Source organism: Bufo gargarizans, chromosome 10 (genome assembly GCF_014858855.1).
Source record: "Bufo gargarizans isolate SCDJY-AF-19 chromosome 10, ASM1485885v1, whole genome shotgun sequence".
Taxonomy (NCBI): domain Eukaryota; kingdom Metazoa; phylum Chordata; class Amphibia; order Anura; family Bufonidae; genus Bufo; species Bufo gargarizans.
Genome location: NC_058089.1, coordinates 2965295 through 2982772, shown reverse-complemented (window position 1 = coordinate 2982772; position 17478 = coordinate 2965295). Strand labels below are relative to the sequence as shown.

The 17478-nt window shown below is 49.9% G+C and overlaps 1 protein-coding gene across 2 annotated transcripts in view; it reads right to left on the bottom strand.

The window, feature by feature from the left end:
* Nucleotides 1-17478, bottom strand: part of LOC122920836 — a 47567-nt gene that overhangs the window by 14716 nt on the left and 15373 nt on the right. For both annotated transcript variants that reach the window (XM_044270591.1, XM_044270590.1), the window contains exons 2-7: nucleotides 16500-16841; nucleotides 14338-14667; nucleotides 12612-12719; nucleotides 11646-12104; nucleotides 9116-9472; nucleotides 3607-3915 (exon numbers count right to left, since the gene is read on the bottom strand). In XM_044270591.1, the coding sequence (XP_044126526.1) occupies nucleotides 3607-3915; nucleotides 9116-9472; nucleotides 11646-12104; nucleotides 12612-12719; nucleotides 14338-14667; nucleotides 16500-16841 (1905 nt within the window). The remainder of the gene's footprint in view (nucleotides 1-3606; nucleotides 3916-9115; nucleotides 9473-11645; nucleotides 12105-12611; nucleotides 12720-14337; nucleotides 14668-16499; nucleotides 16842-17478) is intronic.

The window sequence follows — 17478 nt, the reverse complement described above, 5'->3', positions numbered from 1 at the left end:
ATGTGTGATATAGAATAACGGGTGTCATATACAGCACAGTATGGAGTCAGCGATGTGTGATATAGAATAACAGGTGTCATATACAGCACAGTATGGAGTCAGCGATGTGTGATATAGAATAACGGGTGTCATATACAGTACAGTATGGAGTCAGCGATGTGTGATATAGAATAACAGGTGTCATATACAGTACAGTACGGAGTCAGCGATGTGTGATATATAACAGGTGTCATATACAGTACAGTATGGAGTCAGCGATGTGTGATATAGAATAACAGGCGTCATATACAGCACAGTATGGAGTCAGCGATGTGTGATATAGAATAACAGGTGTCGTACAGTATGGAGTCAGCGATGTGTGATATAGAATAACAGGTGTCATATACAGTACAGTATGGAGTCAGCGATGTGTGATATAGAATAACAGGCGTCATATACAGCACAGTACGGAGTCAGCGATGTGAGATATAGAATAACAGGTGTCGTACAGTATGGAGTCAGCGATGTGTGATATAGAATAACAGGTGTCATATACAGTACAGTATGGAGTCAGCGATGTGTGATATAGAATAACAGGTGTCATACAGTACAGTATGGAGTCAGCGATGTGTGATATAGAATAACAGGTGTCATATACAGCACAGTATGGAGTCAGCGATGTGTGATATAGAATAACAGGTGTCATATACAGCACAGTATGGAGTCAGCGATGTGCGATATAGAATAACAGGTGTCATATACAGCACAGTATGGAGTCAGCGATGTGTGATATAGAATAACAGGTGTCATATACAGCACAGTATGGAGTCAGCGATGTGTGATATAGAATAACAGGTGTCATATACAGCACAGTATGGAGTCAGCGATGTGTGATATAGAATAACAGGTGTCATATACAGCACAGTATGGAGTCAGCGATGTGTGATATAGAATAACAGGTGTCATATACAGCACAGTATGGAGTCAGCGATGTGTGATATAGAATAACAGGTGTCATATACAGCACAGTATGGAGTCAGCGATGTGTGATATAGAATAACAGGTGTCATATACAGCACAGTATGGAGTCAGCGATGTGTGATATAGAATAACAGGTGTCATATACAGCACAGTATGGAGTCAGCGATGTGTGATATAGAATAACAGTTGTCATATACAGTACAGTATGATATATCGTAACTGTTCCTGCAGCAGGTGGAGCGGTGACAGGGGATATAGATGATCCTGCGGCAGGTGGAGCGGTGACAGGGGATATAGATGATCCTGCTGCAGGTGGAGCGGTGACAGGGGATATAGATGTTCCTGCAGCAGGTGGAGCGGTGACAGGGGATATAGATGTTCCTGCAGCAGGTAGAGCGGTGACAGGGGATATACATGATCCTGCAGCTGGTGGAGCGGTGACAGGGGATATAGATGTTCCTGCAGCAGGTGGAGCTGTGACAGGGGATATAGATGTTCCTGCAGCAGGTGGAGCTGTGACAGGTGATTTAGATGTTCCTGTGGCGGGTGGAGCGGTGACAGGGGATATAGATGTTCCTGCAGCAGGTGGAGCGGTGACAGGGGATATAGGTGTTCATGCAGGAGGTGGAGCGGTCACAGGGGATATAGATTTTCCTGCAACAGGTGGTATATGTGTTTATGCAGCAGGTGGAGCGGTGACAGGGGATATAGATGTTCCTGCAGCAAGTGCGGAGTGACAGGGGATATAGATGTTCCTGAGTGAGCATGTGCTCTGCAAACTGCTGGTCAGTAACATGCAGATTAAAGAGTTAGTTGGTAAAAAGCTGCAACTGGAGACAGATCCAGACATACTCCTGTGTTTTAGCTAGCTAGCAAGTGGAGGTGTGTTAGTCATAAGGTTACACTGCCTCAGACAATAAATTAGGTCCACAGAGCAACCAAGAACTGCAGTAGAGGGGAGGTGTCTGGGGCAGAGATGGACAACTTGTACTTCACATCTTGAAGTAGGTAGAGACTTGTGGAGAAGCAAGGTCAGGGTCACAAAAGCCAGGTAGCCTGACACAGTGTAAGCTGAATGTGTGTGTAGTGTCAAAAGAGAGAGCAAAGTGTGGGCACTGAGTTGTAAGGAGGGAGATAACACAACCGTAAATTGTTTTTTCACACTTTGTGGTACTGTGCCACGTGGTGAGAAAGAAACTGTGACTTTATTGCTGCCACTGTAAGAACAGCACCAGGGTGCTGACGATCAGGGAATTGGGTGCAAAGGTTACCAGAATTAGAGTGAGTTGCTGCCTCTTAAAAGGGACTCTCTTATATTTGCCTGTTGCCACTAAAGATGCCTGTCCTTCATCGTGAGATTTTGAATCCACTGAGACGTCTTAGCCCACGTGAGGTCAGTAAAGCCATTGTTTTCCTGTCAAAACGTCCTCCTGATTCCTTCCACCATCTCAGAGAGGAGAACTAACATACCCCTCAGGGCCTAAAAGATCCTTCTGAAAGGTCTGACCCCTTCACACATCTCCAGTAATGAGCATCTATGATCTTCTGAGGTTCCCTGGTGGTCACCTGCTCCTGTTCCTCACCGGAAGGATTATTTCAGTAGATAATAACACGTGGAGCCTAGCACCTCTTCTAACAACCACAAGAGCCCAACTGTTATCTGCCCTAATGGATAGCAGGAGGACATCTCGTCAGGATCAAAAGCAGAGCAAGAGACCCATAATCACCTTGGGCCAAACCTCAGCACATGCTCACCTGACTGAACTACTGTCTCAATGTCTGAGCTTTCCACAATTTCCATAAATTATATCCAGATGCTACAGAACACAAAGGACTACGAGGAGTAAAACACATCACTCCTCATTTATGATGTAGCTCACGCATAGGAAATTTTTTCAACTTTCCTTTACTGATCATGGACCGGCTTGAGTCCGCCCCGTGCACTGCTGCAGGACGATGAGGTGAGCTGGCTATAACCCCCCTTTTTTTCAAACTACGTAGCTCACGCATGGCAAGTCTGATATCAGGACGTCATAATACGCAAAGCATCGGGATACATTTACCCGTCTGTATGTTTTTCTCTTTGGTAAGCATAACGCTAATCCACAAAATACAGATGACATCTGTGTTGCATCCATTTTTTGACTTCAATGGGTTCGTGAGCTGCATTTTGCGGCCAAGTATAGGACATGTGGAATGGACATATGGATGTGGAAAGCCCATGGATCATCCGTGTGGTTTCCACATCTTTATGTCCATTCCGCAAAAAGACAGAACATGTCCTATACTTGGCCGCAAAATGAAGCTCACGGACACATTGAAGTCAATTGGTCTGCAAAAAAACTGATGCAACATGGATGTCACCTGTATTTTGTCGATCTGCGTTTTGCTAACCGCAAAAAATATACATACAGTTAGGTGAATGTACCCTGGAAACACAAATTAAGAATATCAGGTCAACAGCAACTTGCAGGTGGTGTTCTGACTGAGATGAAAGCATTTCCTACAAAGAGTAAAAATGAACTGAAGAGTGAGAACTACAATGATGGCGGACTATACATTGCTGATTGCAAAGCCAATGGTAATCAATACATAATCCACCCCGTCCCAGCCACCAGTGACATTTTATACTCTTCTACCACTCACTCAGATCTTCCAGTTTCCACGTCGTTTTTCTCGTGACTCCAGTACTTTCATGTCTCACTCCACACGTGAATGTCTTTTTCAGGTCCTTCAATGTTGGGCAGTATTTCATGGAGCTGGTGACCTGGTACAGACCAGCCGGGTCAGCGAGGGGGTCAGAGAGGGTAGAGTTCAGCACCCGTCCATCTTCTGTGCACCATGTGACCTCTATAGGTGCCGGATAAAATGAATGGATCTTACAGGTCAGATTCATCTCCTCCTTCACGTGGAGTTCGCCCTTTGTCTGCTGTATGGGACCCAGCACAGGAACAGCTGAGGGAACATCACAGGTGCCATAAGAAATAATTGGAGAACACATCATAAGTCTCATCAGCAGTACACACAGCGAGGCTCGGTAGATGCAGCAGTACACACAGCGACGCTCGGTAGATGCAGCAGTACACACGGCGACGCTCGGTAGATGCAGCAGTACACACGGCGACGCTCGGTAGATGCAGCAGTACACACGGCGAGGCTCGGTAGATGCAGCAGTACACACGGCGAGGCTCGGTAGATGCAGCAGTACACACGGCGAGGCTCGGTAGATGCAGCAGTACACACGGCGAGGCTCGGTAGATGCAGCAGTACACACGGCGAGGCTCGGTAGATGCAGCAGTACACACGGCGAGGCTCGGTAGATGCAGCAGTACACACGGCGAGGCTCGGTAGATGCAGCAGTACACACGGCGAGGCTCGGTAGATGCAGCAGTACACACGGCGAGGCTCGGTAGATGCAGCAGTACACACGGCGAGGCTCGGTAGATGCAGCAGTACACACGGCGAGGCTCGGTAGATGCAGCAGTACACACGGCGAGGCTCGGTAGATGCAGCAGTACACACGGCGACGCTCGGTAGATGCAGCAGTACACACGGCGAGGCTCGGTAGATGCTGCAGTACACACGGCGACGCTCGGTAGATGCTGCAGTACACACGGCGACGCTCGGTAGATGCTGCAGTACACACAGCGAGGCTCGGTAGATGCTGCAGTACACACAGCGACGCTCGGTAGATGCTGCAGTACACACAGCGACGCTCGGTAGATGCAGCAGTACACACAGCGACGCTCGGTAGATGCAGCAGTACACACAGCGACGCTCGGTAGATGCAGCAGTACACACAGCGAGGCTCGGTAGATGCAGCAGTACACACAGCGAGGCTCGGTAGATGCAGCAGGACACACAGCGAGGCTCGGTAGATGCAGCAGTATACAGACCCTCCACAGCGACGCTCGGTAGATGCAGCAGTATACAGACCCTCCACAGCAACGCTCGGTAGATGCAGCAGTACACAGACCCTCCACAGCGACGCTCAGTAGACGCAGTACACGGATTCTGAGTGACGCTCAGTAGACGCAGTACACGGATTCTGAGTGACGCTCAGTAGACGCAGTACACGGATTCTGAGTGACGCTCAGTAGACGCAGTACACGGATTCTCCTCAGTGAGGCTCAGTAGACGCAGTACACGGATTCTCCTCAGTGAGGCTCAGTAGACGCAGTACACGGATTCTCCTCAGTGACGCTCAGTAGACGCAGTACACGGATTCTCCTCAGTGAGGCTCAGTAGACACAGTACACGGATTCTCCTCAATGAGGCTCAGTAGACGCAGTACACGGAACCTTCTCAGTGAGGCTCAGTAGACGCAGTACACGGATTCGCCTCAGTGACGTTCAGTAGACGCAGTACACGGATTCTCCTCAGTGAGGCTCAGTAGACGCAGTACACGGATTCTCCTCAGTGAGGCTCAGTAGACGCAGTACACGGATTCTCCTCAGTGAGGCTCAGTAGACGCAGTACATGGACCCTCCTCAGTGAGGCTCAGTAGACGCAGTACACAGATTCTCCTCAGTGAGGCTCAGTAGACGCAGTACACGGATTCTCCTCAGTGAGGCTCAGTAGACGCAGTACACGGATTCTCCTCAGTGAGGCTCAGTAAACACAGTACACGGATTCTCCTCAATGAGGCTCAGTAGACGCAGTACACGGAACCTTCTCAGTGAGGCTCAGTAGACGCAGTACACGGATTCTCCTCAGTGACGCTCAGTAGACGCAGTACACGGATTCTGAGTGACGCTCAGTAGACGCAGTACACGGATTCTCCTCAGTGAGGCTCAGTAGACACAGTACACGGATTCTCCTCAATGAGGCTCAGTAGACACAGTACACGGATTCTCCTCAGTGAGGCTCAGTAGACGCAGTACACGGATTCGCCTCAGTGACGTTCAGTAGACGCAGTACACGGATTCTCCTCAGTGAGGCTCAGTAGACGCAGTACACGGATTCTCCTCAGTGAGGCTCAGTAGACGCAGTACACGGATTCTCCTCAGTGAGGCTCAGTAGACGCAGTACATGGACCCTCCTCAGTGAGGCTCAGTAGACGCAGTACACGGATTCTCCTCAGTGAGGCTCAGTAGACGCAGTACACGGATTCTCCTCAGTGAGGCTCAGTAGACGCAGTACACGGACCCTCCTCAGTGACGTTCAGTAGACGCAGTACACGGACCCTCCTCAGTGACGTTCAGTAGACGCAGTACACAGATTCTCCTCAGTGAGGCTCAGTAGACGCAGTACACGGATTCTCCTCAGTGAGGCTCAGTACACGCAGTACACGGATTCTTCTCAGTGAGGCTCAGTAGACGCAGTACACGGATTCTCCTCAGTGAGGCTCAGTAGACGCAGTACACGGATTCTCCTCAGTGAGGCTCAGTAGACGCAGTACACGGATTCTTCTCAGTAGACGCAGTACACGGATTCTCCTCAGTGACGCTCAGTAGACGCAGTACACGGATTCTTCTCAGTGAGGCTCAGTAGACGCAGTACACGGATTCTCCTCAGTGAGGCTCAGTAGACGCAGTACACGGATTCTTCTCAGTAGACGCAGTACATGGATTCTCCTCAGTGACGCTCAGTAGACGCAGTACACGGATTCTCCTCAGTGAGGCTCAGTAGACGCAGTACACGGATTCTCCTCAGTGAGGCTCAGTAGACGCAGTACACGGATTCTTCTCAGTGAGGCTCAGTAGACGCAGTACACGGATTCTCCTCAGTGAGGCTCAGTAGACGCAGTACACGGATTCTCCTCAGTGACGCTCAGTAGACGCAGTACACGGATTCTCCTCAGTGAGGCTCAGTAGACGCAGTACACGGATTCTCCTCAGTGAGGCTCAGTAGACGCAGTACACGGATTCTCCTCAGTGACGCTCAGTAGACGCAGTACACGGATTCTCCTCAGTGAGGCTCAGTAGACGCAGTACACGGATTCTCCTCAGTGAGGCTCAGTAGACGCAGTACACGGATTCTTCTCAGTAGACGCAGTACATGGATTCTCCTCAGTGACGCTCAGTAGACGCAGTACACGGATTCTCCTCAGTGAGGCTCAGTAGACGCAGTACACGGATTCTCCTCAGTGAGGCTCAGTAGACGCAGTACACGGATTCTTCTCAGTGAGGCTCAGTAGACGCAGTACACGGATTCTCCTCAGTGAGGCTCAGTAGACGCAGTACACGGATTCTCCTCAGTGAGGCTCAGTAGACGCAGTACACGGATTCTCCTCAGTGAGGCTCAGTAGACGCAGTACACGGATTCTCCTCAGTGACGCTCAGTAGACGCAGTACACGGATTCTCCTCAGTGAGGCTCAGTAGACGCAGTACACGGATTCTCCTCAGTGAGGCTCAGTAGACGCAGTACACGGATTCTCCTCAGTGACGCTCAGTAGACGCAGTACATGGACCCTCCTCAGTGACGCTCAGTAGACGCAGTACACGGATTCTCCTCAGTGACGCTCAGTAGACGCAGTACACGGATTCTTCTCAGTGAGGCTCAGTAGACGCAGTACACGGATTCTCCTCAGTGAGGCTCAGTAGACGCAGTACACGGATTCTCCTCAGTGACGCTCAGTAGACGCAGCAGTACACGGATTCTCCTCAGTGAGGCTCAGTAGACGCAGTACACGGACTCTCCTCAGTGAGGCTCAGTAGACGCAGTACACGGACCCTTCTCAGTGAGGCTCAGTAGACGCAGTACACGGATTCTCCTCAGTGAGGCTCAGTAGACGCAGTACACGGATTCTCCTCAGTGAGGCTCAGTAGACGCAGTACACGGATTCTCCTCAGTGACGCTCAGTAGACACTGTACACGGACCCTCCTCAGTGAGGCTCAGTAGACGCAGTACACGGACTCTCCTCAGTGACGCTCAGTAGACGCAGTACACGGATTCTTCTCAGTGAGGCTCAGTAGACGCAGTACACGGACTCTCCTCAGTGACGCTCAGTAGACGCAGTACACGGATTCTCCTCAGTGAGGCTCAGTAGACGCAGTACACGGACCCTTCTCAGTGAGGCTTAGTAGACGCAGTACACGGATTCTCCTCAGTGACGTTCAGTAGACGCAGTACACGGATTCTCCTCAGTGACGCTCAGTAGACGCAGCAGTACACGGATTCTTCTCAGTGAGGCTCAGTAGACGCAGTACACGGACTCTCCTCAGTGACGCTCAGTAGACGCAGTACACGGACCCTTCTCAGTGAGGCTCAGTAGACACTGTACACGGACCCTCCTCAGTGACGCTCGGTAGACGCAGTACACGGATTCTCCTCAGTGAGGCTCAGTAGACGCAGTACACGGATTCTCCTCAGTGAGGCTCAGTAGACGCAGTACACGGACCCTCCTCAGTGAGGCTCAGTAGACGCAGTACACGGACCCTCCTCAGTGAGGCTCAGTAGACGCAGTACACGGATTCTCCTCAGTGAGGCTCAGTAGACGCAGTACACGGACTCGGCTCAGTAGACGCAGTACACGGATTCTCCTCAGTGAGGCTCAGTAGACGCAGTACACGGACTCGGCTCAGTAGACGCAGTACACGGACTCCTGTACCTCTCACCTGTAACATCCCAATACCTCCTGTACCTCTCACCTGTAACATCCCAATACCTCCTGTACCTCTCACCTGTAACATCCCAATACCTCCTGTACCTCTCACCTGTAACATCCCAATACCTCCTGTACCTCTCACCTGTAATGTCCTAATACCACCTCTATCCCTCACCTGTAACATCCTAATACCTCCTGTACCTCTCACCTATGACATCCCAATACCTTCTGTACCTCTCACCTGTAATGTCTTAATACCTCCTGTACCTCTCACCTGTAATGTCCTAATACCTCTTGTACCTCTCACCTGTAGCATCCTAATACCTCCTGTACCTCTCACCTGTAACATCCCAATACCTCCTGTACCTCTCACCTGTAACATCCCAATACCTCCTGCACCTCTCACCTGTAATGTCCTAATACCACCTCTATCTCTCACCTGTAACATCCTAATACCTCCTGCACCTCTCACCTGTAACATCCTAATACCACCTCTATCCCTCACCTGTAATGTCCTAATACCTCCTGTACCTCTCACCTGTAACATCCTAATACCACCTCTATCTCTCACCTATGACATCCTAATACCTCCTGCACCTCTCACCTGTAACCGCCATGACCAGTTCTTGTTCTCCCTCTTGACCTGTCGCAGGGTGGAAGGTTCTACAGATGTATGTGGCTCCTTCATCTTCTCTCACAGTTGGTTTTATCAATAAGGCACTTTGGAAGCTGTAGGACTTGTCATGAAGCTCATTCTCGGTCACTTTGTGGACACCATCTTTCACGTCGGTCCCATCATCAGGCTTCCATCTTACGAGTTCAGTCTCCCGGTCATTCTTATCCTTTTTCAGCCATGTTATCTCCAAAGGTTTTGGTTTAAATCCAATAATTGGACAAGTCAGCGTAGTCGGCTCCTCGTGGTTCATACGAGCTGGACTGATCTTTAACATTGTCGGAGCGACTACAAGAGCAATAAAAAGTATTGGAGGTGAAACCATGAAAGCTGAAGGGCAGGTTACATTCTACACTGTTGCTGGCAGCCTGATCGATTTCTCTCTCTTCTATATTAAAACACAACATAAAACTGGATATAAAAGTTTGATACCTTCACCCAATGACCCTAGACATTTATCATTCAATTACCACATCACAGTGTCCAGGTGACGGCTGGGGACAGGGGGCCCGGCCAGGTGACGGCTGGGGACAGGGGGCCCGGCCAGGTGACGGCTGGGAACTCTTCTGCCATCATTTTCTATGTTTCTATCTCATTCACCTGTGCCACACTACACACTGACAAATTTGCTGGTAACTATCCTCAACCTGATTTTACAACCAGAAGCATACCCCCAAACAGCCATGCCTCTAATTCTGCCTCCACCCAGTGCATCTATAAATGCCAAATCCCACCCCATACTCTTTGTGCTCCACATAGTAGTTACGCCAGCTTAGTGCCACTACACTGCAGTGCTGCCCTCTTACAGTAGTATTGCCCCTTAGCACCTCATTACAATAGTGCTGCACCCTAATGCCCCCTAACAATACTACTGCACCTTCCTGCCCCCATACATTAGTGCTGCCCTCTTACAGTACTATTGCCCCTTAGTGCCTCCTTGCAATAGTGCTGCCCCTTAGTGTCCCCTCACAATACAACTAACCCTTAGAGGTAGTGCTGCCCCTTACAATAGTGCTGCCCTCTTAGGCTCTATTTACACGTGAGCAAATGGGTCCGCATTCGTTCCGCAATTTTGAGGAACGGGTGCAGACCCATTCATTTTCTATAGGGACGGAATGGATGCGGACAGCACACAGTGTGCTGTTCGGGGCCGTGCTCCGCAAATGCTGATGCGATCTTCGGGTCCGCAGCTCCGCAAAAGATAGAACATGTCCTATTCTTGTCCGCAGCTTGCGGACAAGAATAGGCATTTCTATAGGGGTGCCGGGCGGGTGTGTTGCGGATCCGCAACACACCACGGACGTGTGAATGGAGCCTTACAGTAATGCTGTCCTTCATGCCCTCTTACAATAGTGCTGCCTCCTTAGTGCCCCCCACACAATAGTGTTGCCACTTTAGTGCCCCCACACAATAGTGCTGTCCCCTTACAGTAGTACTGCCCTTTAGTGCCCCTTTATAATAGTGCTGTCCTCTTACAGTACTACTGCCCCTTATTGACCCTACACAATAGTGCTGGCCCTTAGTGCCCCCTCACAATACAACTGCTTTGTGCCCCCCTTATAATACTACTGCGGCTGCCCATTAGTGCCCACACACAGGAGTGCTGTCCCCTTTCATTAGTACTGTCCCTTAGTGCCCCCTGATAATAGTGCTGTCCCTTAGTGCCCCCTGATAATAGTGCTGTCCCTTAGTGCCCCCTGATAATAGTGCTGTCCCTTAGTGCCCCCTGATAATAGTGCTGTCCCTTAGTGCCCCCTGATAATAGTGCTGTCCCTTAGTGCCCCCTGATAATAGTGCTGTCCCTTAGTGCCCCCTGATAATAGTGCTGTCCCTTAGTGCCCCCTGATAATAGTGCTGTCCCTTAGTGCCCCCTTAGTACTTACAGTAGTGCTGCCCCTTACAGCTCTCATAATAGGGATGCCCCTGTCGTTAAATAAAGTAATACTCACCTAGTCCCCTGATGAAGGGAGCACATCATTCCTTGCGCTCTCTCCCGCTCCTCCCAGCTAGGGAAAGCACAGGCCAATGAATGGTGGAGCAGGTGCTGACAGCTGCTTCACTTAAATGCAGCTGTCCTGCTGGACCCGGGACGCTCAGGAGGGATACAGACATTCATCCCATGGATCAAGAAGAAAGCCCTGGCCGGCCACAGGACAAGTCAGAAGCAAGAAGCTACAGCCAGGTCAGAGATTTATTTTAAGATTAGGTTCCCTTAGGTTTGGGCAAAAGTCTCAGCCATCTTGAGGGCAATCTGACTATTGAGCCTCACCAAAGACTGTAGCATCTGTTCAGCTGTTAAAGAGCTTGTGCCCACCATCAAGCTGTGTGCCTCTGTCAGAGATGTAACCATTATGCTTATGTAGGAGCTGCAACAATGTGAGCAATAAGTGACAATTCTGTGGGGCAAAGTACCAGCCATAAACACCTTACCATTATATAATCCCGGTGAGAGACGACTTACCTCCGATGACCCGCAATGTCCTCTGCTGAGAGCTTGGTTCTGTCAGTGCCGGGTGTGATGCACGTACAGAGAATTCTGCTCCGTTATCTTCAGTAAAGCTGGGGGTGATGTGAATAGAACACTGACAGCTGTAAGTGGAAAGTTTACGCCAGGAAATACAGCGGAGAAGACGGAATCTATCGGGTTTTAGATCTGCCTTCATCTCCAGGTCTAGGGGCCTCTGTGTGTGGTTGACATCCCCATTCATCAGCCTCTGCTGCTCCACATCATCCATCCCCACTCGGGTCAAGTCTCTGGACCTCCAGGTGTGGACCTCCTTCATCTCCCCTCCACGTCTCTTCAGACATAAAAAGATCTCCAGATCATTAGGCTTGAAGTTCATAATGTGACAGGTCAGGGTCGTCCTGCTCATGTCAATCAGTGGCTCGCTGACGGTGATCTCAGAAACGCTGGGGGGTTCTGCAGGAGACAAAGACAAAACCGCACAATAGACCAGGAACCATCACAACCAATGAGCACACACTGAGCCAATGGTAAATCTGCTGGGATATAGAGCGATGGGTAATGTGGATCCATCACAGCGTAACTAGACCCAGCGTGGAGCTACAGCCAGTGTTAGCAGACCAAATTTAATGCAAATCAGTAGTGAGGTCCGTTCAGCAAGATAGCAGGGGTGCTGGAGGATTAGGCATACCCTACCCCGCTACTACCGATCCTCACTAGTGAGATTATAGTTTGTTATTTTATTTTATCGTCCCTATAAATACTGTGATCTAGATCCATTTACCCCTCAGAAGTCTGGGAATGCGGGTGACAGCCCCTTGTAGAAGCCGTAACGTCACCCGACTGTCCCAGACACAGAACTGGGAATCAGCGGGGGACGAGTGAAACACCACAGGTCACTGTTCACACCCAGCATTGGACAAGACGACTTACTGACCACCAGGCTCCGTACACAGGACTCACCTTTCTTGATGACTTGGTAGTAAAGCAAACCAGCAGATAAAAAAACCGCCATCCCAAGTATCGTACAGATCACGGCAGCCGCTACTGCTCTGGAGTTATCTTCTCGCTCTGGAATCAGAAGAAATAAATTCAATCCAGACATGTGGCCGATAGATCCGATCCATCAGTCAGCACCGGGTAAATCCAGGGATCTGAAACTGCGTAGACTGGGGGGGGGGGGGTAACGGTCCCTGGGCCCTGGAAAGATTACAGATGAGGGGCCCTTCAAAGGAAGGCCCCTCTAAGGCCACCTTGACGTGGGGGTTACTATAGGGTCCCATTCACGTACTTTCATGGATTGGATGTGGACCCATGTCCATTCTGCAGCCCCTATTCTTATCCGTCTTGCAGACAAGAACAGTCATTGTTACAATGGGTCCACAAAAACACAGATGCAACACGGACATCACATGGATATCATCCGTATGTTTTGCTGATCCAAGTTTTGCGGACTGCAATATACATACTGTCGTATGAATGCTCCTTAAAGGGGTATTCTCATCACAGACAAAGGGGGCATATTGCTACACCTACTCAGAGAACGGAGCGGGGGCAGAGGGCACACTGTGCATGCGCAGCTGCCCTCCATTCATTTCTATGGGGTCGTCAAAAATAGCCGAACTAACCTTCTCTGCTCAGTTCTCGGCGTAGGTGCAGGTCCCTAGCGATATGCCCCCATTGTCTGTGATGGGAATACCCCTTTAAGGCCCCATACACATGACCGTAGTGCCACTGTTGCAGACTGCAAACCATGAGTCCACAGGCACTTTACATTTTGGCGCAGACCTATTGACTCCAATGGGTCTGTGATACGCAAGATGCAGCAAAAGATAGGACAGAGCGCACACAGCCAGTGCCTGTGTTTCGACCTGAGGCTGAGCGTCACCACAGTCACGTGTATGGGCCTAAGAGGGAGATACCACTCTGCAGCTCAAACTCGTCCCTGATTCAGGCTACAAACTGGGCTCAAAAAGTACCCCCAAACAGGTCACACACCCAGAAAGATGGGGGAGAAGTCCCCAATACTACACACACCCACTGCTAGACATGTGGAGGAGGTGTTAAAAGAGTGCGAGTCTGGAAATGTTCATTAGAAATATTAAAATAAATGATATAATCGCCTGTTAGATGGCCAGAACCTGTACCTTCTGGTCAGACCTGAACGTGTGGCCGATGGATCAGTACGGGCTAAATCCGGTGATTCATACGGACTGGAGGAGTAAGCGTCCCCGGGGCCCCCGCTTATATTACAGATGCAGTCACTTCAGAAACCCTGATGAGTGAGGAGGGTTAGCACGAGGTGAAGGGCTGCCGAAAGCTGTGGGTCCTGTAAGAAAGCTGAAGACGAGAGGAGCGATGGCGGCTGTGTGTCCCACCCCTAATAATCACTAGAAGAGTGTGACTTCATTCTCAGTGTGAGCTGAATGTTGGGGTGAGGGGCTACCGGGGGCACTAGGCCGAGTGTACATAATAGGAGGAGGATTTAGTATAATATTCCAGTTCCATCGGGCCATGATGTTCTCCCCTGTTTTCCGTCTCCGGGATTTCAGGTCACTTTGCAGTGGGATAAGACATAGAAGAAGAACAGCAGGAAGACCAGAGAGCGGCGTCTCCGTATCTGCCCTGTTATACTATGGAATATCACAGCCTATGATGTTCTGACATTTCAGGGGTTGGGGCTCCTCACCTGTTACTGTCAGGGTGAAGTTCTTCACCAGGTCCTGCTGCAGAGATCGATGCTTCACCTCACATGAATATTTGTAGCCGTCGTCCTTCATTGTAGGATATAAGGTCAGCTGACTGCTAGTATTGAACGTCCCATCGGTATTAATAACGGAGTCCCCGGTGCAGGTTCCTTTCGCCAGTACAACGCATTTTGTAGAGTCTTTCTGGTGTCGCACCCAGCTAATGGTGATCTCTTCAGGGTAAAAGTTGCTTATGTCACAGGACACCACTTTCTCGCTTCCCAGCTCCACTCTGATGGCATCTCCGGGTATCAGGGAGACCGAGGGCTCAGCTACACAAGAGAGATACCGCACTGAATTCCTGTGTAACATCAGGTCACACCGACATTGACTTTCCCCAATTTTCTGATTATATATAGAGAATAAAGTGCAGTCACTGTGTACATACATTACTTATCCTGTACTGATCCTGAGTTACATCCTGTATTATACTCCAGAGCTGCACTCACTATTCTGCTGGTGCAGTCACTGTGTACATACATTACTTATCCCGTACTGATCCTGAGTTACATCATGTATTATACCCCAGAGCTGCACTCACTATTCTGCTGGTGCAGTCACTGTGTACATACATTACTTAGGGCCCTTTCACAGCTGCGTTCTTTTCTTCCGGCATAGAGTTCCGTCGTCGGGGCTCTATCCCGGAAGAATCCTGATCAGGATTATCCTAATGCATTCTGAATGGAGTGAAATCCGTTCAGGATGCATCAGGATGTCTTCAGTTCCGGAACGGAACGTTTTTTGGCCGGAGAAAATACTGCAGCATGCTGCGCTTTTTGCTCCGGCCAAAAATCCTGAAGACTTGCCGCAAGGCCGGATCCGGAATTGATGCCCATTGAAAGGCATTGATCCGGATCCGGCCTTAAAGAGGACCTTTCACTACTCTACAAACTAAAAACTAACTATACCTGTGGGCAGAGCGGCGCCCAGGGGTCCCCCTGCACTTACTAGTAAGTCTGGGCGCCGCTCCGTTCGCCCGGTATAGGCTCCGGTGTCTGCGCTCCCTCTGACTGATTTCTTGTAGGAGGCGTGTCCCTTGCTGCACTGCTGGCCAATCGCAGCGCACAGCTCATAGCCTGGCTATGAACTGTGCGCTGCGATTGGCCAGCAGTGCAGCAAGGGACACGCCTCCTACAAGAAATCAGTCAGAGGGAGCGCAGACACCGGAGCCTATACCGGGCGAACGGAGCGGCGCCCAGACTTACTAGTAAGTGCAGGGGGACCCCTGGGCGCCGCTCTGCCCACAGGTATAGTTAGTTTTTAGTTTGTAGAGTAGTGAAAGGTCCTCTTTAAGCTAAACGTCGTTTCGGCGCATTGCTGGATTCGACGTTTAGCTTTTTTAGAGTGGTTACCATGGCTGCCGGGACGCTAAAGTCCTGGCAGCCATGGTAAAGTGTAGTGGGGAGCAGCATACTTACCGTCCGTGCGGCTCCCCGGGCGCTCCAGAGTGACGTCAGGGCGCATGGATCACGTGATCACATGGAACACGACATCCATGCGCACGGGGCGCTCTGATGTCACTCTGGAGCGCCCCGGGAGCCACACGGACTGTAAGTATACCGCTCCCCCGCTCCTACTATGGCAACCAGGACATTAATAGCGTCCTGGGTGCCATAGTAACACTGAACGCATTTTGAAGACGGCTCCGTCTTCAAATGCTTTCAGTACACTTGCGTTTTTCCGGATCCGGCGTGTAATTCCGGCAAGTGGAGTACACGGCGGATCCGGACAACGCAAGTGTGAAAGGGCCCCCTATCCTGTACTGATCCCGAGTTACATCCTATATTATACTCCAGAGCTGCACTCACTATTCTGCTGGTGCAGTCACTGTGTACATACATTACTTATCCTGTACTGATCCTGAGTCACATCCTGTATTACTGTATACTCCAGAGCTGCACTCACATCCATTGTCCAGATGTATGTAATACTTGGCTATAGGAATAGTGAGGCGTTTCTCCAAAAATAAGTTATGTTCAGGGACTCACAGTGGGGCCTGTGTATTAAAGGGATTATTCATATTGAACAGCTTATTAAAGCTGCAGGGACAAGGATGTGGAACAGTGAAGGAGAATAGTATAACACCGGCGCCTGTGCGACTCACCTGACACCTCCAGAGTGCTTCTCCCTTCCTTGTAGTCTGGGGTCACTACAACAATACAGATGTATTCTCCATCGTCACTGAACTGCACCCGCGGGATGTGAAGTGCGGCATTTCCTCTCTGGATTTCGCTCTCCTCCTCCATATAGGATCCGGCTCTGAAGGCCTTCAGTCGTCGTCCGGGTATATACTGGAACACTTCAGTCCTATTTCCATTCTGTGATTTCATCCACTGCACATTTATAGTTTTCCCAGGAATAAAGTCTGAAAACTCACAGGGGATTGTCACATTCTCATCTCTCATGGCCGAGATAAGTGGCGCCTTCATCGTGACGATCAGACCATCTGAAGATACAATAATAAGAAAAATATAAGAAGCTCAAAAGTGTCAGTGAAGGATGATGTGTTCTACCCCCGATATATTTACTCTTTGCTCAGTGTTAGGGTGAATACAGTGCTGTATCCTGCAGATCTTTGGCCAGCTTTGCTGTGCAGACAGGACATGATGAGCAGAGTCACCTTATTTCATTGTGTGGGCAGCACACTTACTTATCATTACTTACTGTATGTCCTCCCATTTGTATATCAGTGGTACTAGATATTGGGATTGAGCGCCCCCTTTTGGGAAAGGGATTAAGTGTTCAAGGATCAAAGGATGAAGATGTTTGCCAGTTATTTTGGGCTGTGTAGACCCACTGAGTGTCACCACCACATGTGTGTCTATAGTAGTTTGAAGGTATTTGTAGGAAGCTATGCTCCATCCTGGAGGAGAGAAAAGGCTGTTGCTCGGGTGGTGGAGGTAAAAAGTCATGGCTCGGGGGGACAGCAGGCTGCAGTGTGTGCATTAGGGCTCATATATACGACCATGGTTTTAGTTTGCATCTGACCCAGGAGGAGTGATCCCTGGGTATTTCTTAAGGACCACATCTCCTGCAGGAGAAAAAAAATGCCGGCAGGCTCTTTGCAGACCACAAAAACTGCC